Source organism: Mus caroli, chromosome 6 (genome assembly GCF_900094665.2).
Source record: "Mus caroli chromosome 6, CAROLI_EIJ_v1.1, whole genome shotgun sequence".
NCBI lineage: Eukaryota > Metazoa > Chordata > Mammalia > Rodentia > Muridae > Mus > Mus caroli.
This window is the reverse complement of record NC_034575.1, coordinates 23,572,799-23,599,167: the sequence shown is the minus strand read 5'-3', so window position 1 is coordinate 23,599,167 and position 26,369 is coordinate 23,572,799. Positions and strand designations below refer to the sequence as shown.

Sequence of the window (26,369 nt, the reverse complement as noted above, 5' to 3'; positions counted from 1 at the left end):
TTAACTGTTATATATCTGCATACATGTGTTTGCTTAGTGCCTGTGGAGGCCAAAAAGGGGTGTCAGGTCCCCTGGGACTGGTGTTACAGAGGGTTGTGAGCTGCCATGTGGGTGCTATAACCAAATCTGCAAACAAGTGCACTTAGCTGCTGAGCCATCCGTCTATTCCTCCTTTTAATTTTAAATCATCAAATTATTTTTTATGTTCCCTGTCTTTCATCCAGGGTTTGCTTCTATAATCTTTCTGGCCAAGCAGACTCCCTCATAAAGTTGGGCTAGTGGAGAGTAGCCTAATCTAGGATGCCTTTTCATCAGTGCTAGGTGGTAGATAGAAAATGCTAGCAAGCTGATGTAATGGTGCTGAGAGAAAACTACAACAAACAACCCTCTACCAAAATGTATTCTGAAAATGCCATGGAATGCAATGGGCACGACCTATCAGATCCCTGGAAACTTCGTCTTCACCATTCCCCACCCTAAGAAGATTCAGCAAGGAAAGGAAGAGGAGGAGGAACTGTAAAGGAAAAGCACACAGTCCTGCTTCTGGCTCATTCTCAGGGCTCTTACTCACTGTGAATGACAGGTTTTGTTTCTACCAAGGATCACCCTTATCTCACCTAAACCAAGACTCTGAACTAATAAGACCACAAAAAGCGCTGGCAGCCTTCTGCGAAGTTGAAGAGTTCAGAAGGAATCTTCCCAGCGATCAGCCAAAGGCATTCCAAGTGGAGGATTATACAATGTTTCTTTGGCACACAGAACACAGTATCAATTGAACAGTTTGACTTGGAGGCCACAGAAGTCTGACACACTCCACAGAGGGTTCCACGATGAAAAGCCCCTGGCTGACACAGGCTAGCACAGAACTGCCATAGGGCCTTGCTGTTTCCCTCAACCCCTGGTCACCATCATCATACCAAGATAATTTGGCTTGTCTGAATGAAACAATTGTTGAGGAATCTGAAAATCAGAATCCTTAAGTGTTTCAGCTACAAGGTCTGTGGCTCCCTTAAACTATGCTGAACAAATTTCATTTTTACTGATGACTTTATTACTTTGCCTTGTTCAGAAAAATATTTGAAGTGGCTATTGAACTAATTGAAGCCCTCCCTCTTGTCTCCTGAAACACTCTATTTTATCCCTTTGAGTCCTATGGTCCACTCCCAGCTACGGGCATTTCTAGGCTCTTACTAAGGCCTCTCCATTCTCACTGAAGATGACATACCATTGAAATACTATGCATCAGGGTACCCTGCCTTGGCTCAAACTAGCAGTGTGTCCCACTGCTCTAGAACTTCTGGGTTCAGAGCAGGAAGGTTAGCTCTCTAAGAATATAACAATGCTTCAGAATCTCCAAGTGAGTCTCATTTGTTTGTAATTTAAGGTTGTGTTTCTCTTTCTCCTACCTCACGTTTTGTTTGCTATTATTACTGTTTTGAGACTGTACTCCAGGCTGGCCTGGAAATATGCCAATCTTCCTGCCTTAGCCGCCCATGAACCACCAAGCCCAGTTACCCTATCCTTAAAATATTTGTTCCCCTTTGTCTATACATTCCTTCCTGCTAGAAGGCTCCAACTTTATCATGCATTTCTATCTTCCTCAAGATGGTGCCCAGAGGACAGAAAACATTATTAAATAACCATGCCAATGAATGGCTCATAAGTTACGAGGCAGTGCATTCTGGGGCTGGTTCATGATTGAGAAGGTAGACAATCAGCCTACAGTTAGAGGCTTTGCTCTTTCACCTGCCTGTGAGCGGGCAGAGACTTCACGCTGAGGCCACAGCACTGAAGCTCAATGGGAGGAAAGTCCTTTGAGAAGATGTTTGTTGATGCAGTCCCACAGAAGCAGACACAGGATGAGCACTACGTCCTTTTTGTAAGGCAATTCTTCTGAGAACTGAGACAGGCAAAAATGTTCTGCCTAGATAGCCAATTTGCCAAAAGAAAAGCTCCCCATCTTCTGGGATGAGCAAATGCTACCTCCCCTGGAAAGTTTTTCAGCCCTCAATTACTTGTTCTTTCCTCTGCACTTTTGCTGTGCTTTGCATCTGGGTTTGCCATCCTGTATTACCCTCCCCCACACCCCTCCATCCCAGTGAACTACAACTGGTACAATGGCAGTGTTGGGAGGCAGGGACTTTAAGGGATGGATTATTTACTGGAGGAGTAGGAGTTAGGAAGTGACCCTGCTCTTCAGAATTTTTCTCTTTTAGTTATACACTTGCCCTTCAACTTTCTACCTTGAGTTGAAGCAGCAGGGTCCCCAGCAGAAGCAGGCAGATGAGGGCACCACTAGGGTTTTAGATGACACAGCTCCCAGAATCCACTTCTTCCCCATGCGCACTCCCAGTCTCAGCTTAGCTGGGTCATGGTCACAGCACAAAAGCAACTAAGACAGTTCTTACCATGTGCTGCTTTCACTTATGATAATTCTAATTTTATTATTACTTGGTTTTATATGGCTGTGTATATTACTAAATTAAAAGTTAATTTGAGAGCATAAACTATCTTGTTAATTTATGTACCTACCTTATAATAAATTTGTGAGAACTCTGGGCCTTGTCACAAATGCTGCCCAAACCTGTTGTGGCAATAATTTCCTGTAAGTGACATTTTGGGATGCTCTTTATCATAAAAATAAATAAATAAATAGCTACAGAATCTCCAGAAGGTCTCTTGTCAAGCTGCCTATTTCAGGTGACGGGTCCCAACTGAAAACACACAGGCAGAGGAGACATCCAAACTGGGAAGTCCCAAGAGAAAGAATATCCCACTTTACAAATATCCATTAAGTTGCAATTCAATTAAAACATCTGAAAGGAATTCATAAGTATCAGCAGACCCTATAATTGCTTAATTAAGGATAGAAGCCCAGCAAACACAACCACAGCAACAGTCTGATTCATTAGCACCTCTATGATAGCAGAATGGGATTTCTCACTTAAACATACATTGGCTTTAATTGTGTAATTTGGTTAGGCACTGGTAATCAATGGGGATCCACCATTCCTGGGGCCCGGAGATGAGAAGGATGTTCCTGTTTACCTTCCCTCCCTTGCTCCCATTACAAGTTTTTGGTCTATTGCAACAAGCAGTTGATATTCCAATTACAACAGGCTGGAAGAGACTTTGAAGTGAAGGAAGGAAATGAAATGAAACACCATTCAAAGGCATTCAAGGTGGAAGGACAGACACATAGCCACACCTTTTGTGCATCGTGAACAAATCCACAAACGTAGACATCTAGAAGCTTATTGCCTAGCTTGCCAGAATGCATCACCAGGGGGTGGGGCAGGGAGCTATAATCAGAAAGACACAAAAAAGTAAAAGAGATGCCAAAGGGCAGGCAAAGGGAAGCCCCATTTTCTAGTCCTAGCTCATGTGCCTAAGTAAATGGTTAATTGTAAGTCACCTACTGTGATCCACATGGAACCCCTCCCAAGTGGCTGCTGCCATCTAGGCAGTTTGTCCCATGAGTCAGTTCTATGTAAGGTGAGTGCTATCTACCCCAGTCCCTCACCCTGCTCACCTTGGCTTGTAACACACCAGATTGCACCAACTTTAAGGCATAGAAGTGCAAACAATTTGTATGTGTCTCAACCTAGGTTGGCAAAAGATCCCAAAGACCTGATTTAAGATTCCTTACATTACTTTACCCTGAAGGTTCAAATTACTCTTCTCCTTTAGTTCTGGAGAAGGCATTTTGTTTACAGGACATTACCTTGATACCTGCTATGTTTAGTCAGTATGACAACTTCCTGAACTGTGCCCTCAGCATGGCCCTGATGCCCAAGGGGTACCATGTAATTTACAACAAAAACAAAAACAAAAACCTTCACACAAAGGTCATGGTAATAGTAGGGCACATACTCCATGTTCATAAAAAATAAGAATCAAGAGGCACATGAGCTGCAAATATATGCTTCAGTCTTTCTTAGACAAGATACCAAAATAAAGCTGAACACACACGGTGAGTGACTGAGCTAACGTGAATTCAAAGACTAAGGTTTGTTACTTTTGTTCTAATGGAAGGAAACGTGTGTGGCTTACTAAATGCTGCTGGAGGAAAACTGATGCCTTAAAAACAAACATAAGCTGCCTTGGGTTCTCAGGATACACCAACTGTGATTTGCCTCCAAGAGCAAAATAAGTGTGCACAGGAGGCACAGCAGCAGGCTTAGGGACCTTCAGCAGTCTCAGCTCTGATCGGCTAAGGTCGTCTGCTCGCTGACCAAACCTAGGCCAGGTGCTGAAAGGACTAAAGGGCAGGAGCTGTCAGGAGGCACTGATCTGTTAGCTGCAGCTGACTTTCCCAGCCCCACCTGCTATCCCATCTGACTAAACAATCACTTCACGTACAGGGGTGCAGGAACCGTGACAGAGAGACCAGCTGGCTCGGGCCAAATGCCACTCCCTATCAAGCTGTGGGGCCGTCTGCCCAAAAAAGGCCACATAAAAATGCAAAGTATCCACCCCACCTTCAAGTACAGAGAGCTCTCCAAAAGGCCAGGATTAATGAGAGCAGCAAGGAGGGATGGAGCTCAACAAATGTCTTGACTTTCCCCTGGCGAACTGCGATTGAGTTCTACTCTAGTTGTGATAGAGACCATTTTTGCAGTTCATTTCATATGGTGTGGAGTGAGTTGTGCCATGAGAATAGACTGTCCCAACTGTCACAGCTCAGGTCTCCAGGCCTATGCTTATGCTCACTCACCTTGAGGTGACAAAGGTCTCTCTGAGCAGACTCACACCACCCATGTTCTAGCGAACTTTCATCCTCAGGTCAGCTTTGCCTTGTTCACTCACAATCTCCTTGAATTCTCAAATTTGCAACAGGGCCCCTCATCTCTTTAAACTGCATGTTCCCTAAGATTTTTCTCCATCCTCCCTATCTCTGCACAACCTCTTTGGAAGACAGGGTCTCATGTAGTTCAGGTTAGTCTAGATATATAGCCTCGAACTGTTGATCATCCAGCCTCCATTTCCTCGGTACTGTGATTATAGGCTTTTACCATCAGCCTTGGCTAGTCTATCTTTTTGATATGAAGATTTTGTTGACTTTTAGCTAACAATTGAGGATTGTTTTAAGAAAAACAAACAGCTATACTAGATAGCTTTCTAACTCTTAACATACAACCTCATGACTTGACAGCATGTATCAATTTTAGAAGTACAGTAGATGCCGGCATTCTTTTGCCATGTTACCCAGTCAACTCTCATTCATATGTACTATTTTCCATTCTCTGATAGACTTTGAGTTAAGCAGTCTTTATCTGGTAAGTCTGCTCCTTACGAGCAGCCATGGGTATTTTCTAATCACCTGGAATCTGCCTTTGGTTGATAACTGATGAAAATATCTACAAAGGTCACCTATGACTTTCTGACTGATTAAACAGTATAACATCATGTCAGTGCTTTGCACACTTGATGTTTTAACTCTGACTGTGCTGGCTCCTCGGAGTTCTCCGCCTCCTTAGCCTCCTAGGACCACTCTCAATGGTTCTGTTATTCTCAGGGTTGTAGCTCCTGTCTGCATAGGAATCCTTAGCCTATGCTGGAGTTCCTGGGTGTTCACTTCACATATGGGGTGGAATAAACCACTCCTAAAGCTGTTCTGGAGGCACTGCACACATGCGGAGTACTCCATGATCTGAGCATCTGCCCCGGCTCTTCTGATGAGCCTCAACATTTCCATGGAAACTATAAATATTACACATCCAAGGCCAAACCAATTACCCATTCCTCTAATGAGTTCCTCCACTGTGTTAGCTTTGACTATGGCCTTCATATCTACTCCTAGGCTCCAGTTTAGGATGCCTGACTTCCTCCCATACACCCATCCTACACACAAAGGAAGTCTACCTCCCAAAGACGTGTGGTTATGCTTTGTAGCGTGTATTTGCTGCTATGTAATCTATCTTTCAGACTGGAAGTTAACTTAGACAATGTCTTGGAACTATGACGCTTAGGAGAATGCTAAGTCTACAGTAGAAATGATTGACATACTCAAGCAGTAACATGGCTTCCTTCTAAGCGAGGTGGAATGAGCAGCATCCTGCAGGACCTCCATGAGCTGAATTTAGAAGACAGTGTCTTTGGTCCTCTATGGATCTGAAGCCAGGTTTCTGAGAAACAATCAGACCTTTTCTGTTTTTCATCCTGGACTAAACTCCACACTGCCAAGATGCTGCTTTTGTTTTTTGGGTAGATAGAAGAATGAGCTGAATATATACCTTGAACCCCAGAACAAGAATTCACAGCCAAGAAACCTCTCAGCTACAGAAAGCTTAAGAACAGGGCACAAATATCCACAGGAAGAGACTCGCACTGCCCTGCAGCCTTCCTCTACTACAACTGCCACCAACAGAAACACAAATTTGGCCCTCCAGAAAGGTGTGGATTTGATTCAAGCCTTCTTTCCCCAACTGTCTCTGAGGATGGAGTCCTCGCAGGAACCCTGCAGAGCTACGTAGGGACCATCAAACTGGTGCCTTGTCAAGAGAGGACAGTCACTCAGCAGCAGTGAGCTCACAGCCAGGTGGTCAGGGAGTGGTTTACTGTACATAACTCAACCCTTCCAGTTGGGGCCTGGCTTTAGTTCCCTTATCTAGACAAGAAGTTCTCAGTGCCTTCCAGGAAAAAGGGGCCAAGGGAATCTGGCTGTGGACGAATAGAAAGCAAAGCTCTTGCTCCCTTTAACCACAGCAAAGTCTATTCAAGAATTCAACAGAAGTGCTGAGGCAACAGGACAGTAACAGAGACGGCCCCGCCATCTGGGAGCACAAAAGCGCGTGTCCTTTGTGAGTGGATGAATGTGTATGAGGAGTGGGAGGATGAAGGGACAGCCTTCCTTCAAAGACCGCAGCTTCTGTAAGGGCTGACTGGAAATAAATATCTTTATTATTTGCCAGCAGCGAAGAAATGAAGCGGTTTATACTCTGAATACATAAATGTAAGTTGTTCAAAGAGCACAGTTCATACAGTCTTGCTGTCTGGGGAAACATTAAGCTACCCAGAAAGGCAGGCTACGAGAGGTGAACGTTCAGGTGGCAAGGAAGGAGGAAGGCTTGCCCTAGCACGTCATTCTCAGTCAACAAGAAACACTACTGATGGAGGAGCCAGTGAAAGTGGTGTCACTGCTAGACTTTTCTAAAGGACTGGGAACCTGATGACATTTGAAGAAAAGTAAAAAAGGGCCAAGAGGCACTGCCTGGGGAACTCCGCTGGCAGGGCAGCTCAGATCCTGAGGCTGCCTACTACTGACACGGCAGGGGCAGGTGACCTTAAATGGCTAATGCCAAGTATGGAGATCCTATTATTTGTTTTCTGGGCTTAGAATTCCATCCATCTATGCAGGATGAGGTTCAGTGCTGTCTTTCAAAGTCATATGCTTGGCGGAATGAAGGAAAATCAGGAGGGCTTGAGGCTACAGGGAGAAGTCCAGGGTCAACTTCATATGAGGACGCATGTGACATGGAACTCACCGGCCAGCAGGAAGGTGATGAGGCAGGTCTCCTTAGGTAAATAGAGCTTGAGGCGAGAGCCACTGAAGACATACTCCACCACAGCCTCAGAACGGCCTGCCCGCTGAAGAAAGGGCAGGAACTGCTTTGCTTTCTGGGTGTCCTGATGGAGAAAAGGAGGAGACAATCACTGGAGAGCAGTGAACGTGAAAGGACACGCGCTCCTTTGTCTTTGGAGCAGTGGGCACAGATAGGTGCTCATTTGTCTTCAGTTTGGGATAAAAGTCCAGAGGGAAGGAGCTAAGCAAGTTAACCACCTAAGAATCGGTAATTCTTGAAGGCACGGCCCAGGTGTGCTACTCATGTGACCTTGTTGCCTGCGAACTGAGCTTATTCCTGCTCTGGGGCAGGATGAAGAGTTCATTTTCTCTTAAGCTAAAACTGAGGTCAGAAAACTAATACCATTCTCCCATGGCAGCTAACTGAAACTTTAATTTTCTTTTTTTCTTTTTGGAAAAAAAAAAAAAAAGAAGTGGTGTTCAGGCCATGTTACATAACACTTATAGTCCTTGCTCAGGAAGCCATGACACACTGCATGAGACTCTCGGCTCTGGCTTAACCTTGTGTAGAACCTGGCCTTTTCTGGACATCCATCCAATTATCCCTATTTCATATGCATTTTGAGGATGGGGGTGTATGTGTGCTGGAGGATGTTCTCCTATCCAGGGAAATCTGTACGAGCAGGATATGTTCCAGAAAGACAAAGACCATATCACACCAGCTCAAATACTTATGGAAATAAACACACACACACACACACACACACACCCATCTAGCACTTTCCAAACATCTTTAATGCATCAGCACAAGTCCATGCATTCTGCTCTCAAGAGTACCAAGTGTGAGCATTTAGAGTCTCAGAGCTCTTGACCACATAGTCGCTGAGGGCTTTCAAATCCTCTCAGTCTCTCAAGCTAATTAAACAGATGATAGAGTAAGCAAGCATCAAAATATCACATCACATATGCTGGGGGAATAGTTGCTGGATTTGAGAATTTCTGAGGTTTTCAGCCCAGCCAGCAGAAGTGCAAACTCCCTCTGAGGACAGCAAGTCCTTTGGACTTTCCTGACTTCTGCGACATAGGCAATCTGCACTCAGCCAGGCTCTTCCATTTTGATGCTTCTCCTAGCAACATAGCTATTGTATCTAAATTAATGTACATACAACAATGAAATTTTAACAAGCCATCAAGTATTACAGCATTTCCATAGAAGCCAAAGATGCTCGTCTTATTCAAATCAGTGAGGTAGCCTGTGATGAAAACAATATTTATAGTAATAAGATCCATCCTCCCTTCAAAGGGAGAAAAGGATAGGCAGTCATCCATTCTCAGGCTTCCTAATGGCACATTGGTAGAAGGTAAGTTAACAATGAGCTGCAGTGGGCTGGAAACTCCCCCAGTGAACACTTAGGCGACACATATTCTACTATACACATACAGCAGGAAAAATGCCTTTCTGGTAGTTGGCTGAAGTCCAGGACAGTCAAGCAAGACAAATGCTCCAAGTGAACAAAAGCACTACCTGACTCAAATCCTTTTGCCATACTAGTCTAAATCTGGGGCATTATTCATGAGCTGAGCCAGTAAGTCAACAACAATTACCAAATTGATTATTGCAAATCATGAGGCAACCCAATATCACTGTGAAGGAATTCTAAATTTGCCAGAAATAGACTTTTGCTCACTCCTATCTTTTGGTTCTATATGGGAGAGAAGGAAAAATAAAGATGCTTATAGGAGACAGACAGACAGACAGACAGACACACACACGTCTTTAATGTTAATACTGACAAGGAAGTTGTGTCCTTATTCTCCCTCTGGCTAAAGAGCAGGATAAAACATTCCCTGCTTTATCAGGAACATGCTTCCTCAGAACAATCAAGGAGATTCAAGAAACCTGACTGGTCTCTATGCAATGAAATCCACAGACCTTCACTTCACTTATGTCTTCGCTCACAATCTACCAGGCCGCCTCCAGAAATGAGCCGTGGGAAGATGACAGAGAAAGGCATGCCACTGACGATGGTAGAGATTAGAAGAGGAGGTCAGCAATGAAAGCTGAAGGCATGAAACTTCTACAGCTTACCATGTTTACTTCCAGATGCAAAATTGTAAAATAAGACATGGGGCACCCATATTCTTGAGGCAAGGATTCAAAGGCTTAGGAGATGAAATAACAGGGAACACCCACTATGAGGAAGAATGGAGACTTCATCCAAGCTGACAGCATTTTAAGAATGAAGGGATCTTATGAAGTCAATTAAATTGTCTGTAATAGGCAAGAGATGTCAGCTCTTTCGCTGCAGTCACAGCCACAGGACGGTGTCTGTCTTTCCTTGTTATGGCGAGCGCATCTTTGCTTAGCTCCTTTCAACAGGAAAAGACTTCAGACTGCTTATTTCTGCGGCTCAGATGAAAAGAATGACCTTCCTTAGGTGATGTACCTACAAATCACCCTAGGTAATTTAGTGTAAAAATTATTAATCTTAGGAATTCAGAGTATATTACAAAAAAAAAAAAAAAAAAAGGACTGAATGTGGCTAGGTAAGTTGCCTTTCAAGGAGCTTATGCAAGCATGGAAAAGAATTTGAGCCTCACATTGATGTTTAGGGTAAATCAGAGAAAGATAAAGAAAAGGTAAACAAGATAAAATTTGATTACAAGTAATAAGCAATAGCAGAAGCCAGTTTCTACTCTCTAGTGAAGGTCAAAACACAAACAGTTAACACAGGTGATCTTTAGGTTAACACTGTGTTGTGGGGCGTAGTGGTGCATGCCTTTAATCCCAGCACTCGGGAGGCAGAGGCAGGCGGATTTCTGAGTTCGAGGCCAGCCTGGTCTACAAAGTGAGTTCCAGGACAGCCAGGGCTATACAGAGAAACCCTGTCTCGAAAAACCAAAAACAAGCAAAAGAAAACCCAACGCACAGTGTTAAGGTCCAGAGATGCCACTAACATGACAGGTTCAGTTCTTTCCCAATAACACAGGAGCACAACACGCTCAAATTCGCTAATAACCAGTGATTTCTGTACAAAAAAATGTAGCCCTGAGTTTGTTTTTTTGTTTTGGGTTTCTCTGTATAGTCCTGGCTGTCCTGAAATTCAACTTTGTAGACCAGGCTGGCCTTGAACTCAGAAATCTGCCTGTCTCTGCCTCCCGAGTGCTGGGATTAAAGGTGTGCGCCACCACTGCCAGAGTTTGTTTTTTAAAGCAGACATTAAAGATCTCAGGATACTACTGAGATGCATTGCATCAAATGCTCATTTCAAGGCAACGTCATCTACTTGAGCTTAGATGAGTAGACAGTCATCCTCAGGTATTCCATGAGATAGCTTACTCAGGAAAGAACTGGGATCTACTGCCATAGTTCCCTGGTCTTATACAGGCTCAAGAGAATCCAAAGAATCCAAGCAGATAGATTCGGCATGGTTCTCTGTTATCTACAGCAATGCTCCTCCATTGGTGTGAGTAATACAGCAGCAGCTATAGTTCTGGGCAGAAGCTTTTCCTTCTGGTTGCACTGCTAGTGCTCACATTACCGGTGCTTCACAACAAACCATGCACAGGCATTTTTCTGTACTCTTGGAAGAGCTAATTTGAGGTTGTATTAGCCACATTTAACCTGCTACTGCAGATGGCATCTCTTTAAGGAATGTTTCTGCCTCCTCAATACACCTTGAAATTGAGAAAGTAACGATGCAACAAATGCTCTCATTTCAAAGCAGCTAGTATCTATACCTCAGATTTAGAGCAACAGGATTTAGAATGACCCCCAAGAAAGATTCTCCTTAGAGAGAATCAAAGGATATAAACACATCTTAATTATTGACTTCCATTCTGTCCTGTTCTGGCTTAGGCCCAATCTTCCAAATATGGAAACATCACACCTTTCTTTTAAACACATTTTTTGTTTGTTTGCTTTTTTGTTTCTCATTATTGGTGGTTATAAGCCATCATGTGGTTGCTGGGGTTTGAACTCATGACCTCCAGAAGAGCAGTCGGGTGCTCTTAACCAGTGAGCCACCTCACCAGCCCCTAAAACACGTCTTAAAAAACATTTATTTACTGTAGTTAGTTCTCAGTCCCCAGGACGAGGGAGTGGCGATGCACGCCTGTCATTCATTCTGGCACTGGGGAAGCTGAAGCAGGAGGGCAGAAGTTTGAGGTTATCCTCAGCTACTCAGTGAGTTGGAGAACAGCCCAGGAGAAATAAAACTGCCTTAAAAAAAACCCAGATAACACTAAAGCAAACCAAACCCAACAAAGTACCTTCCTGTGAAAACAACTAGTTTTTCTCTTTTTTAAATGATTTTTACAATTACCAGGTTTGGAAAAGTGATAACGTTGGTTGGAAGTAAGAGGGGCGATGAAACAGAATCCTAGAGAACAGGCACAGGACAGGGGCTGCGACAGGGGCTGTGACAGAGGTTCTTGGACAGTCAGGGTACTGGTCATAGAGAAAACAACTCACAGAAATGATAGGTTCATGAAGCTGTTCACATGCTCCTGACCTTAGCAAAAAGAAATCCTATCATCGTCCCCCTCAAAAGAGCACAGGGAAATGGGAAGAGGGTAAGCCTATTAGCTACCAGGTAACACTCAGGATTATCATGTGCAAGCCTCAAATGGGAACTGTTAAGAAGGAAGCTCACCAGTGAATCCCCATCACCACTATCACTCTTCCATTAACATCAAAGAATAACCTTGAGGCAGACCAAATTACACACACAGGTGACCCTGCTAACACAGACAGACTCTATCAGCACTGGGAAGGGAAGCGCCATGATGAAGAAACCGTCGGGCCCAAGGAGACTTCTTGGAAGCACCACAGATATTTTCCCTACATTAGAATGTCTGTGCAGACACAGATAAGAATGGAGATCAGAACTAATAGCTAAGGACATTGAAGAAAAGTTTTTTTTCACGTTAAAGACTATTGTGATTGTTCACTGCCGTAGTTAGCAATCTTCGCAGGGCTGAACAGAATAGGTGAATTACTTCTGCCATGGCATAGAAGACAAATCACAACTACATTCATCACTCCACACTCTTCCTCCATTCCACACAGTGGGTTAATTCTTGGAATGGGCTTCTGGTTTGTCTATGAGGAGCCAACTGTCCAGCATGCTAATCTCTGGAAGTAAACGGGACTCTGGGAGGGAGAACACCTGGGAACGCACTCAAGCTCTAGTGCTTCCGGAAAGCACTTACAATGCTGAAGCCAACATCTCCCGGCTAGTTATTAATATTTCACAGTAAGAGTGTGTGAGGGATCTGGTATGTGTATGCAAACTTTAGTGAGCTGCATATTTAACTAGAATAAAGGAAACGTAGAAGAGAGTCACACAGAAAAACAATCAAAACAAAACAGCATTCTACCATGTTTTTATAAAGCTGCTGAATCTAGGCCATCAATAATCTCTCATTAAGTGACATCTGGCTTACATCACCCTATGCTGTTGGCTTAGATGGCACATCACATCACTCAGGCTTCCCATAAGTCAGAGCAGAGAACTGGTTGTCCGGGCCTGGGTTCTACCTCTGTACATTAGTAGGGACGCGGGCTGGATTCTTATTTGTGGTTCTCTTGAAGTTAAAAAATTCTCTACCTTCATCTGAATACATCCCAATTTGCTAAACCAAATTTCCAAATGGAACCTGCAAGCTAAGGACAGTCTGAATTGAGTGCTAACCACTGGAACAAGGAGAAGGCAGACACCTTAGATCCAGCATGACTGCTCTTCCAAATAAGGAGGAACTAAATCCTCGGTGGCTTTGCTGACACAACTATTTCAGAAGTGCCACAAATAACAGGCATCTACAAATGATTCTATTTGGTTGATCCAGCTGACATGGGTTCTCTCTCCCATGTACAATTCCAAGGAAAGAAATGAGGACTTGGTGAATACTAGGAAGATAAGGCTCATTTTGCATTCAGGATAAACACATACCAAGTGGCATGCTAACTGACAAGCATAACAGTCTCAGACTGGCCAGGCAACAGGCACAGGGTATGTCCTGGACTGAATAACCACATAAAATGCAGAATGGCCTAACATTCACTAGCTTGGGATAACTAACTTGTACACACCACAACATGTAATAGTTCTACGCAGTAGGAATGTAAGCACAGTAGGCACTTTCTTTTTTTTTTTTTTGGTTTTTCGAGACAGGGTTTCTCTGTGTAGCCCTGGCTGTCCTGGCACTCACTTTGTAGACCAGGCTGGCCTCGAACTCAGAAATCCGCCTGCCTCTGCCTTCCGAGTGCTGGGACTAAAGGCGTGCGCCACCACCGCCCGGCTCAGTAGGCACTTTCTTAGGGCTATCATTGCTGTGCTGAAACACTATGACCAAAAAGCAAGTTGGGGAGGAAAGGGTTTATGGGCTTATATAGTCCATCAATGGAGGAAGTCAGGAGAGGAACTCAAACAAGGCAGGAACCTGGAGGCAGGTTCTAATAAGGGTGCACTGTACACCATGAAGGGGTGGTGCTTACTGCTTATAGAACTCAGAACTATCAGCCTGGGGTGATATCATCCACAATGGGCTGGACCCTCTTACATCAACCACCAATTAAGAAAATGATGTAAAGACTTGCCTACAGCTAAATATGATGGAGACATTTCTCAATTGAGGCTCATTTCTTTCTGATGGTTCTAGCTTGTGTCAAGCCGACATAAAACTAGCCAGGACTGAACCTGAGAATTGAGCCAGGTTGGTAGAATGCTTGTCTAATACACACGAGGCTATGGGTTCCATGCCCAGGACCACATAAAAGTGGTCATGGTTTGTAGCTAAAATAGCACTCTTGAGCTCAAGGCCAACCTGGGATACAGGAGACCCTTTTTCAAAAGGGAAAATATGACGGGGCCTATTTGTCAAAGCTCACAGGATTATATGGTGAAGATAGTGTGTTTTAGCAGTATATATTTTAAATTTTAAAAGGTAAAAATAACCAGACTATGAAGAATGCATTTCCTTAATTTAAAATTCAAGACAACTTTTACCCTAGCCAACTAAGTTACCATTAAGTAGGAAAAAATGACAAGTTCGAAACTTTTAGCTCGGTAGTTATTTTTTATATGAATTGCTTTAATGTAATAAAAAATTGACTGTACTATAGCACTTTAAAACTTTTAACCAGAAAATGGATGAAACAATGGTTAGAAGACTAGGGGAAACAATCTTACCGGGTTTTCCAAAGTTGCATAACAAAATGTTAGCTCTCAGGCAACAGCTAAAAGAAAGCAGGAGAATAAATGCCAGGCTCAGCTAACTAGAGAGGACATAGGAACAATGTTTCAGCCAATCACTGTCCATGCTGTAATCCCAGCACATGGGAGGTGAGCCAAGGAGTTCAAGGCCAGCTTTATCTTCATAGGGAGTTTGAGGCCAGCCTGAGCTACATGGACCTGTCTTAAACAAAACAAAAACAAGTTACAAAAGGTAAGAAGTGCTTGCTGCCAAGCCAACTACTTGGGTCCAATTATGGTTCAATTGATTGTCATGCTTTTGTCCTATGATACCACACAAGATAGCTGTCTCTTTGGAGAGCCTTTAGCCATGGGCCTCCGCATGGGGTCACCAGCCTTTTCCTCATGAAGACCCTAGAAACTCCTTCACGCCTTTTCCTGGAATGTGATTTTCTCTCAGATCCATATCTTCTACTTTTTTGTTCTACTTTCTTTTCCAAAAAAAAAAAAAAAAACATCTTTTCAAACTTCACAGGTGAAACATATTATCTCTCTAAGGTCAGGTAAATACAGATTTGCTTTTATATTTCTATTCAGGAGAAAGACTATCCTATTTGGATAGCCTTGAATCAGTAATAAATCCCTTTCATTATTCAACAGTGTAGTAACACATTATACTTTTGATAGTGCTGAATGTTTTAGCTGTGATGTACAGGAAAGTTATTTTATTATAAAACAATGGTAATTACTCTAAAAACAGGCAGGAGACATGGCAATTTGTTTTCTGGTTCAGAAATACCAACATATATGGGGAAAAATGTCTATAGGCAGAGCGTAACAAACTAGGAGAAACACCTTTCAATTATTTTTTGATTAAATATTCTGCCCAGACATGCAGCTTCTTAGTGTAAATGCCTCATTTATTCAAGCACACCTCTAAACTGATGAGGCTGCACTGAAAAGCAGCAACCACAGCCAATGGGAAATCCAAAGGCTTCCAACAACTTCTAACAATTCTTTTGCTTCTTTTCTAAGCATGGTACAATGAGTGTAGCTTTACAGCCTCCCACCCTAAAAAAGCCAATTGGCCTTGTACTACAGGGCCGGTCGTAACCCCCTCCTCCCTGTTCCCCTCCTGTCATCCAAAAATGCGGAGGAATATCCACTCAGTGTTATTCATAATAAAGTGCATTTCAAATTCGTACAGTCAGTCTTCACCAAGGTTCCAACGCCCTAAAAAGACCTTGTAGCTCACTACTCGGCATTCAGTAAAAAATTTTCAACTAGGAAGTTACCTATTCAGTACTAATTAACATTATAAAGTCAGAGCCTACAGCTCAGGGCTATTCTGCTAGTTGCTTATTAGGTCAAAAAAGACAGTCTTATCCAGATGCGGTTTACCATAAGAAAAGTTAAAAAAATCCCACTGAGAAAGGTTTCTTCCTTAGGCCCTAAAATTCAGGCAAAACTATTGAGCATAAATAAATTTTATGCCTCTGGCCAGCCTTTTCTTTTTTTATTTACAACAGGGAGGAGATGTAGCCTCCCCTCCCCAGCCTGAAACCTGCTCGCTCAGGTTTCACTGTATACATCCGGGTAGAGCTTGCCACTCAATCTTTAGCCTGCTGCTTTGCTGTTCCAACCTTACTCCAAGATGATTTGGCGGGAATCAGGCCCCTCTCCCTGCTTCATAACTGCATGTCGGAATAGTAAAATTGAGCTTTGATCAGAATGACTGTCTTAGCTACATCTTTATCTTGCGCCGCCTAGTTCTCTTCTCTTCCAGGTTTCCAAGATGCCTTTCCAGACTAGAACCCAGACATGTGAGCCGCTGGCCGGACACAACAAATGAGTATTTAGTTATTTATTCAGCATGATGTCAATATGCTGCCTTTGTTGGCCTGGAACTTTTTTGTTGACCAGGCTGACCTAAAAAATCATAGAGATCTGCCTACCTCTGTCTCCCAGTGCTGAGATTAAAGGCCCACAGGCCCTGCACAAGTAAGCTTTATGACGACACAGTAATGTCTTCAGGAGTGCGGCATGAGTGTGACCTAGAAACACAGTAGCCACAGTGTGTGGCACTAGGCTGCAGAACAAAGTGTGTGGGCCAGAGGCTATAGAAGGGTATTTATTACAAGACTAGATTAAAAATAACTTACAGGTGTGAAACATTATTTTTCTTTAAAAGTTTCAGACAGATTTTCATTACCTCCAATGTCTCTATAGGTTAGAGGTAAGACTGTATTACAGAACCAGAAAATGGCTCAAGAGATAATTAAAATGAAATGTGCAGAGAAAAGAATTTAAAATGGCCTGATGAAGCACACATTTTCATTTCATGGGCGAATCCAGAACTCAGGGGCAAGGAAATTGATGTCATGCAAAACTCTCCTCCAGACAAGAAGACAACTTCAGAAAAAGAGAAAAATGTCAGTCAGTAATCTACAACACAAAATTCAAAAACCTTAAATAAGTGTCAACTAGCTATTAGATGGAGACAAATGCATTTTTTCCTAAATATTTTCTTCATGAAGATCACTGATTGAAGAGATGCAGAATTCTAAATACTGAGGTCAAATATAAAGTAGTCAATGATACTATAATATTAAGCAAAGTACTTTTATTATATTTAATTAAGACATTTCAAAGTCTGGTGTTTTAGAGTTAATAAAAAATAGATAATTAATTATACAATTTGGAAGAAGTTCTAGTTTCCTCAATATGCAGACAAATGACAACCATTATGGTAGAAACTTATTAAGGAAAACAGAAGGTAATATTTTGAATGACTCAAAATGTATCAAATTAAAAACCCACCTATTTTACTCAATAGCTTTCCAGAGTGATAAAATGTTATTCTTTGACCTAGCTTTCTGCTTTTGTGGTATTGCTTTAAAAATTACAGACTATGATTTATTCTCTCTCTCTCTCTCTCTCTCTCTCTCTCTCTCTCTCTCTCTCTCTCTCTCTTACTGTCCTTAAATACAACTTGAACAGGTAGAGTAAGGCAATTACGATATGACACTTGAAGCCATCCACCCACCCAATGGTACTAAATACCACCTATGTCCTCTTCTAGGAACTGATTGTACAGCTGAGATAAAGACACATCTTAGCTATTAATCCTGTAGGAGGGTTAGTCAAGATTTCCTCCCATTCTAATATCAGTCTGGCCACTCAGTTATTTCCACTGGTAAGCAGAAATTTGTAACTTCATTTTATAAACTCTTGGTTTTATTTTCTGAGAAATTGGAGTCCTTCAAACAGTGGTCAAAATATAAAAAAGAAATGGCCTTTAAACACACAAAAAAACTGATAAATGTTCCCATCAGGTAAATGCAAACTAACTCTGCATCAAGAGTCCAGATCTCACACCAGTCAGAACAGCTATCATTAAGAAAACAAATAAAAGCTGGTGAGGTGACTCAGTGGATACAGGCCAAATGTCTGACTTCAACCCCTGGGGCCCACAGGGTGGAAGGAAAGAGCAGACTCCTTCAAGCAGCAACATCCAGTCTCTGAAAAGAACTTTATCAAAAGGTAAAAGAAACAGGGAGGGCACAACTGCTTAACTAATCTCTTTCCAGCGCAGAGGCACAGATGATTTTTACTTTCTTCTGTAAAAAACCCAAAGTTTTTCTATGTAAGGAAAAAAGGTTTTCTTATTTATTATTAACATTCAAGACTAATTCTACTTTGTCCAGATAAACTTACAAATCAGTTAGGTCAGATAACCGTCCCTCTAGCTCTGGAGCCCTCTGCAATAAATTTGTTCTTTATCTTTTGAGACAAATACTTTTGATGTTGACTAGTCTGTAAATGATGTGGAAAACATCACTGGGAGCTGATATGAAATTTGTTCTGACTCAATCAAAGGGCTGTACGCAGAGTGCTTCCCAGGACAGACAACAAACTTAGGAGTTCTTCTTCAAAGAAGCGAAGACTTTACATAGATAATTATGGTTCAAAGTCAGAAAGGTACAAAATAAACAAAGCTCACATATCAGACTGGTTTGAGAAGTTAAAATAAAATGTGTTCTTAGTAAGGCAGCACTACGCTGTAAAATGCCTCAAAGCCATGCTCAGCAACAGATTAATGAAGTGTACCCAGGACTCTACACAGTGGGAACAATTGATAAGAAGCTTATAAAGCAGAGAGCAACCCCTACAGAAAAACCATCTTTATGGTAGTTTACTGTAGATCGTTTGTACTGGAGGTTACACTCTTGTGAAGCTGGATGTAGCACTTACTCCAAGCCTCAGTTTAAGTAAACTGCACGTGGACTATATTGATGATCTGCTGTGCGTGAAATCCACAGTGATGAGTGATGCAACTGAAATGCATTTTGGTGAGGTCACAATTGGTGTGTTCATCCAAGGAGCTCCAATCTCACTTCCACTGTTCTCTCCCTCCAATGGGGCATTACACTTGTAGGTGCTCTCAGAGTTTTCAGGCACTATACAGGTCCCATTATCACATGTACACACTGCTGGAAAGTATAGTAGCTCTTCTGCTAATCCAGGTGGGTTGTAACTTCTGCCACCAACACCTCCACCTCCCCAACCCCCACCCCCGACTACCCTGCTTCTGCTACCCTACACAAACTAAGAACATGGTGCCAAAATACCTGTTGAGCAATTCTTAGATCTTCATCTCAAGTAACAGTGAAACAGCAGGGTTTGTATAGTGACACTTTTTAAACACTGGCACTCTTGGGCAACAGGATTTTTAATTTCCTTTGCCAGAAAGTCCCTCATGCTGCTATATGACCTTTATATTTGAGAAAAAAGGCCAAGGCCTAGGGATTCCTCTTCATGTGCTCTGTGGAACTTGTAGGATGGTTTGAGGGCAGAGATGCTTGTCTCTATTGAGCAAGATTCTTGGAATTCATGGAAAGAGAGCTCCAACTCCTGGACCAGGCCCTCTGACCACCCCATGTAGGCTATGCTAGGTGTGCAGCTACACATACACAGATATCTCAGATACATTACAATTTAAAAATTAATTTAAAGAAAATTATGGTATTGCATATCTTTAATCCTAGAGCTTTGGAGGCAGAGGCAGGCAGGCAGAACTCTGTAATTCCAGGCCAAACAGGGCTACATATTTGAGACCCTGCCTCAAATAAAAATAGATATTTCTTATACATATATGGAAATGATGTGATGACTTAGTGGGTAATTTAATTCCCAGAATCCATTATAGGAGAGAAGTAACTCCAAAATGTTGTCCTTTGACTTCCACATTTCTGTAGCACCAATTTACACTCATGCTTATCATATGTGCATCATAATAATGGTAAAGTAGAATTTAATTTAAAAAGGATTTGAGGCAATTATACACATAGATATCTATGCATCCAACAGCTTTCAAACCACTGACTTAGAAATCACTGAATGGTTCATGCATGCTTAATATTAACATGTTCAGAAATTTCTAATTTCATTCTCAAATCTTCTCTGTCGAAGTCTATCGTATGTGAAACAAATATACTTCCACAGAGAGTTCTTTGTGACCTTGTCCATACTGTTCATGCATGGCAGCTGGCTTAAGTCTCCCACCCTGTCCCCTCATCTCCTATCCAGTTCTCTTTGTCCCTTTCCTGATCTAGATCCACTTGTCTTGCTGCCTCCATGGCACAACTCTAGCTCCAGCTACTGCTCCCTGTCAGGCCATCGTCAACAAACTGTGGTCATTAGTATATACTCCTGGGATTCTGCTCCAATCCTCACAATAATTATATAAACAACTATCTAGATCCATAAAGAATACATTGGTCTGGTCCAATCCTCAATATCCAGCACTGTGTCTGGCACTTAAAAAGCTCTTACCAAATACATACAGTTTAATTGTTCATTCATTGATTTTACATGAGAAATGCATGGGGGATAAAGCCCAAGATGAACACATTCAACATCAAGAGAGAGATAAGGCAATGGTAAAAGAGCTTGAGGAGTGATTTTTGAACTGGAATTGGAAAAGGAGTTTGATAGAAATACTACAGATGCTGATGTGTCACTCACAGAGGACTTCCTGTGTGCTATATAGAATGCAAAGCAACTTAGTAACAACAATCAACACAAGGTACTAACCACTGATCTCAGCTGAGCTCAAAATATGTATGTATTAATTCTAACAACTACTCCACAACCAAAGAAAGCAAGCGCCACCATTGCACCCATGTTATAGACTGGAAAGCTAACAAAAACATTAATAACTTCTTCTTCAGGGTGACACAGTAGTAAGTAATGGAATCCTGACTTGAATTTCAATGAACTGAGACAAGAGCCTATGCTGCCCGTACTGACTCCATTCTACAGCACATACTTCTGTGCATCTCTTTACAAGCCTACCTAGTTGGATAATGTACTGGCTAGTTTTGTGTCAACTTGACACAGCCGGAGTTATCACAGAGAAAGGAGCTTCAGTTGAGGAAATGCCTCCATGAGATCCAACTGTAAGGCATTTTCTCAATTAGTGATCAAGGGGGAAAGGCCCCTTGTGGGTGGGGCCATCTCTGGGCTGGTAGTCTTGGGTTCTATAAGAGAGCAGGCTGAGCAAGCCAGGGGAAGCAAGCCAGTAAAGAACATCCCTCCATGGTCTCTGCATCAGCTCCTGCTCCCTGACCTGCTTGAGTTCCAGTCCTGACTTCCTTTGGTGATGAACAGCAGCAGGGAAGTGTAAGCCAAATAAACCCTTTCCTCCCCAACTAGCTTCTTGGTCATGATGTTTGTGCAGGAATAGAAACCCTGACTGAGACAGATAACCAGTAGTTAACTCTGAACTTACAGAGCCAGCATTAATTTTTTTCAAATATAAGTTTACCCCCTAAGGTGCATTACTTGACATATCAAATCTAAATAAGGAACTGTAAATAAATATAAAAGCAATTCATTCCCCTTAGGGATTTAGAAGCTAATAAGGAGAATACCTCTAACCAAGTTGAAAAGTTACTTATTTATCAACATACGCAAGATCACTGTAATGTGATCTGTCAGTGCTAAAAAGGGGCATGATCAAAGGGCAGGCTGGATGCAAGGGGACATAAACAAAAGGGGGCAGAAAGACTGGTCCTGAGGGGAGGAGACAGCACTCAAAAAAGAACTTGCCCTCTAGATGTGATAAAGAGGGAATGCAGGCAAAATCCTTAAATGAGACCACTAAACCGTGGACTAGGTAAATATGAGCCAACAGCAAGTAACCAGGACTGAGCGACTGTGAGGGAGGCATCCACACATCCTGAGCAGTGCACAGAGAGCACAGGGCTTTCTCCAAGTTAGAAACCTCGCTAACAGCTTATGTTGTCAGGACCTTCCAAATCCAATATGTGTCAGTAATTCTATAATTTCCTCCTGAGAATATCACTTTCTGAAGAAAAGACCTTACCTACTGGGCACTTCAAAGGTACCCCGAGCTCTAAGTCAAGAATATCTGCATGTCAACATTGCAGAGTTTCCAAAATTCTGTGCAACACAATCTGTAGGGAATTTTAGAAACATGCTAAATAAAGGCTTAAAATACAAGCAAGCAGAATGTCTATGTTAGTAAAATGACTTACTTTGAAATGTTTACATAAGCAATAGCCACAGGACAAAAATGGGTTCAGTCTAGGGCTAAGCAGTTACGATGACAAAGCAGAGAGTGGAGCCAGGGCAGTACAGGAATACTTCAGGTTTGGGATAGATGCATCAGACAACCCAGTCACATGGCAACTCAGGAACCAGTAACATTAGTGAACACCTTCAAAATACCCTTACTTTCATTTGTTTTTGCCATGTTGGGCTCATTTAACCAATCTTGATTACTGAAGTAGAATCAGAGAGTAATATCCATGTGTTCAGGGAATGGGAGAATGAGAGGACATGAACCAGTGACAGCAGAGTCTATGTGCAGAAGCACTTCTCTTTGAAAAGAAAGAACATCTGGTTCAGGAAAAATACCTCTGGACTCTCAATTTCCTTGCTACTTTCTTTGGACAAAAGAATGGTTATAGCTTTGTTTATTGAAATGGGATCTAGGACCCTGTGCTGGCAAGTTTCTTGTCAACTTGACACAAGCCGGAGTCATCTCCAAAGAAGGAACCTCAATTGAGAAAAATCTTGTTATTAGGGATTGGCCAACAGACAAATTTGTGTTGGGCTTTTTCTTGATTGATGATAGTTACAGGGTGCTGGGTTGGAGATAAGTTCAATGGGGATTGTGCCCCCGTGGACAGGTTATCATGGGTTGTATTAAAAACAAAACACCAAGTTGATTGAGCCATGAAAAGCAGGCAGAAAGCAACATTCCTCTATCGTCTCTGCATCAGTTCCCACCTCTAGTTACTCTAACATGCTTTCATTATAGATTGTAAGCTACAAGATAAACTACAGCCTTTCCTAAGTTGTTTTTGGTCATGGCATTTATCACACCAAGACAGCAAACTTGGACATATGTACTCCTATGTAAAGTCACGGTTAAACAAGAAATCAGAGGGAGCATGGGAAAAATTATAGGTCAGTCTGTCTATCTGTCTGTCCATCTGTCTATCCATCCGTCCATCCATCCATCCATCTATGGCAGCAGAGAACTTTTCTACATCACAATTCACGGCAGAAACCCACCATCAAGGTTCATGAGTACACAGGGATGAAAAGGTCCTCGTCATATGAGGTAGCAAACAAAGTGTCCTGCCTCTAACAGTGATCTACCTTTCAGGCTGGCCACTTGACCCAGCATTTCTTCAGCGGTATTAAGCAGCAGAGTCAAGACACAATCAATGGTCAAGATACCGTAACTTGCCTTCGATGTCTAGACTTCCAACCCCTAATCTTAACTGTTGTAGTACTTGGATTTTCTACCAACAAAAGGTGGCCAACGAGAGCCAGGCATTGGATTTCATTATATATTTCACTATTAAGGAGAGAGGCAAGAGGATGCCATAATTAGACCCTGTTCTCAAATATCCCAAGGCCCAAGACTTAGCTCAGTGGCAGAACACTTGGCCTTGTCTTTGATTTCAGACCCCCACCTGGTAAATCTCCCAGTGAATAAAATGGCAGGCCAAACAAGTATTATGGAGTCAGACAGTTTAGAGCTTCATTTTAACCCATTTATTGATGAGGGAAAGATTGAGAGGAAAGTAAGGAACAGACATATATAGGTTACTAGTAATGCTGAATAAAACATTCCAAGTCTTACTTTATGAAAATAGAGAGTGAAAATGTCAAATCTGAACACATTTCTCTCACAGCAGTGTCTCTAAAGGACATGTCGTCAGGACTTACATGCATCATGATGAGCCCTTCACAAGCCATCTTCTCGAGCCACAAAGGTGCAAAACAGACCAGGAAAATCCACAAAGCAAAACTCCCAGAATTGCATCCACACAAAAGAGCTTATAAGGCTGTGTCCACATTCTATAGAAAGTACACTCAGTAATCTTCCTGCTTATTTCAGAGTCTTGAACAATTTTCCTGATACTCAAAACTAAATAAAAGCCAGAGACCATGTCCTAAATTTGGTGCCCTACATTGTACAAAGAGCACAAAAGAAATACAACTCAGTCAAAAAATGTATTAAAACTCTCTAAGAAGTACTTAAACACAACCACCACTGACTGTAGTCAATGCTGAAATATAATCCTGGCAAAGTTCTCACAGAAACCATAAATGCTTTCTGATTTATTTGGAAGAGTGATGTTCCTGCAATTCTGGGAAACTAAATGAGGGGGTTGGGGAGGATTAGCCACACAGGACTCATGTGGCTCTAGAGCTGAACCCTCCCTCCTCCTTCAAACCAATAGAACACTGCCTTCCACAAGTGTGAGGGCAACTGACTAACTCCAACTTTCTGCCACAATCCATGTCTTCTTGATGACATCCAACTTTTCTATAGAGATGGTGGGGGCGGGGTTAGAGAAAGGAAAATAAAAGAGGAAGTAGAAGGGGAGAAAAGGAAAGATCAAGGAAACAGCAAAGACAAAGAAATTACACATGAGAGAACACACATATAATCTCAGCAGTCTTGGTGAAGCAAGAGATGGCAAGGCCAGACAGGGCTACACAGTGAGTGAGCTTCCATTTCAAAACAAGACAAAACAAAACTGAATACCTCAGACCTCTGCAGCCTGGGAGAGACTGCTAATCTAGCAGTCCTCCTGCCATTAGAGATTCAGAGTGCTGCAGAGCTGTGGGGCATGTTTTTTTGTGTGGAGAGAATGCAAGTCAATTAGCTGCATACTGCAGGTCAACCGTTTCAAAACATAAGAGAATGGAGAAAGCAGTGTCTTCTCTTAAGTGAGGAAGAACTTGAACTGTCAAACGAAGCATGGATATCAGAAAGCCAAGAGAGCTGAACACTGTCACCACCACAGCTCTGAACCAAGATTCCACCTTTGTTTATGGAACACAACAAGAGAGAACATGGATTAGACAGTAAAGTAACTCAGGACAGCAAACAAGGAGCCCAGCAGTATAGCTAGAAGAAACATTGCTGAAGAGGGTTTGGGCACAGGCTCAGACCACTCTTTGTGTCAGCAATCAACAACACCCGATCATTAAAATTCCTTGAGTATCAGAACAAAGAGACCAGAGATGACAGGAGAGGAAGTCTCAAATACACACCCCGACTCATTACAACTCCTAATGCGCAGATGGGAGAGGAAGAGATGGAGGCAGAGGAAGCAATGTGTACTCGAAGCGCTGGCTGCCCTGGAGGAGTGGGAAACTTGCACTCTCTTGCTTTTGAATCATAATTGATTTGTCTCATCTATCAGAACAACAGTTAGCCATGCACCAGCCCCATTTGATTTTCTGTTTTATATTCTATCTACTGTATTTACTGCAGAACAGGCTGAGGCAAAACCAATAATACACTTAAGATATGGAACAGCAGTATATTCTATGGATATGTAAAGCCCAACTTTTCTATAGTAGCAAGGAAAGGAGGACAGGCAGACTAGTTTAGGAAACGGAGCGCTCATCCTAGGACTTCCCTTCAAACCAGGCCAGTCACATTTGTGCCTGGGTTACCTTCAAGGGGATCTTGCCCTGAAAGAAAACCAGATTAGAGAAAAGTAAATGGCTTATGCTCATAAAATCTACTCTCTATACCTGGAAAATACAGAAAATGAGAAAATGAGGAAGTACAGAAGCATGCCACTTCTTGTATATGAGACAGCGCCTTACTATGCAGCCCTGGCTGGCCTGGAACTCACTGGGTGATCCTCTTGCCTCTGCCAGCTCACCAATCATTTCTTTAGAGCCTAAGTTTCTAGACCAACAATAAGCACTTTACTTCCTTAGAAGCCACTCTGAAAATAAATGCAAAAGATACACTTGGGTCAACTTTTTACTGCTTGGTAAAAAGTGTCCAACTAATTGATATGACATAGGTAATCTACTGATCTTACAAAAGACTCAACTCAATGCTAAACATACCTGCCATTCGTAAACAAAGATCTGCTTCTTAGATTACACCAGGCTAGAGTCTCACTTCCTAAGAAGCCCCATTAATCGCTCACTCCCATGCTGTACTGGCTAGTTTTGTGTCAACTTGACACAGCTGGCGTTATCACAGAGAAAGGAGCTTCAGTTGAGGAAATGCCTCCATGAGATCCAGCTGTAAGGTATTTTCTCAATTAGTGATCAAGGGGGAAAGGCCC

At 42.3% G+C, this 26,369-nt stretch overlaps 1 protein-coding gene across 1 annotated transcript in view; it reads right to left on the bottom strand.

Annotated features, from left to right (window-relative positions):
* Window positions 1-26,369, bottom strand: part of Snd1 (staphylococcal nuclease and tudor domain containing 1) — a 404,539-nt gene that overhangs the window by 138,097 nt on the left and 240,073 nt on the right. Inside the window, exon 15 of the mRNA XM_021164222.2 lies at window positions 7,488-7,629. Within this exon, the coding sequence (XP_021019881.1) occupies window positions 7,488-7,629 (142 nt within the window). The remainder of the gene's footprint in view (window positions 1-7,487; window positions 7,630-26,369) is intronic.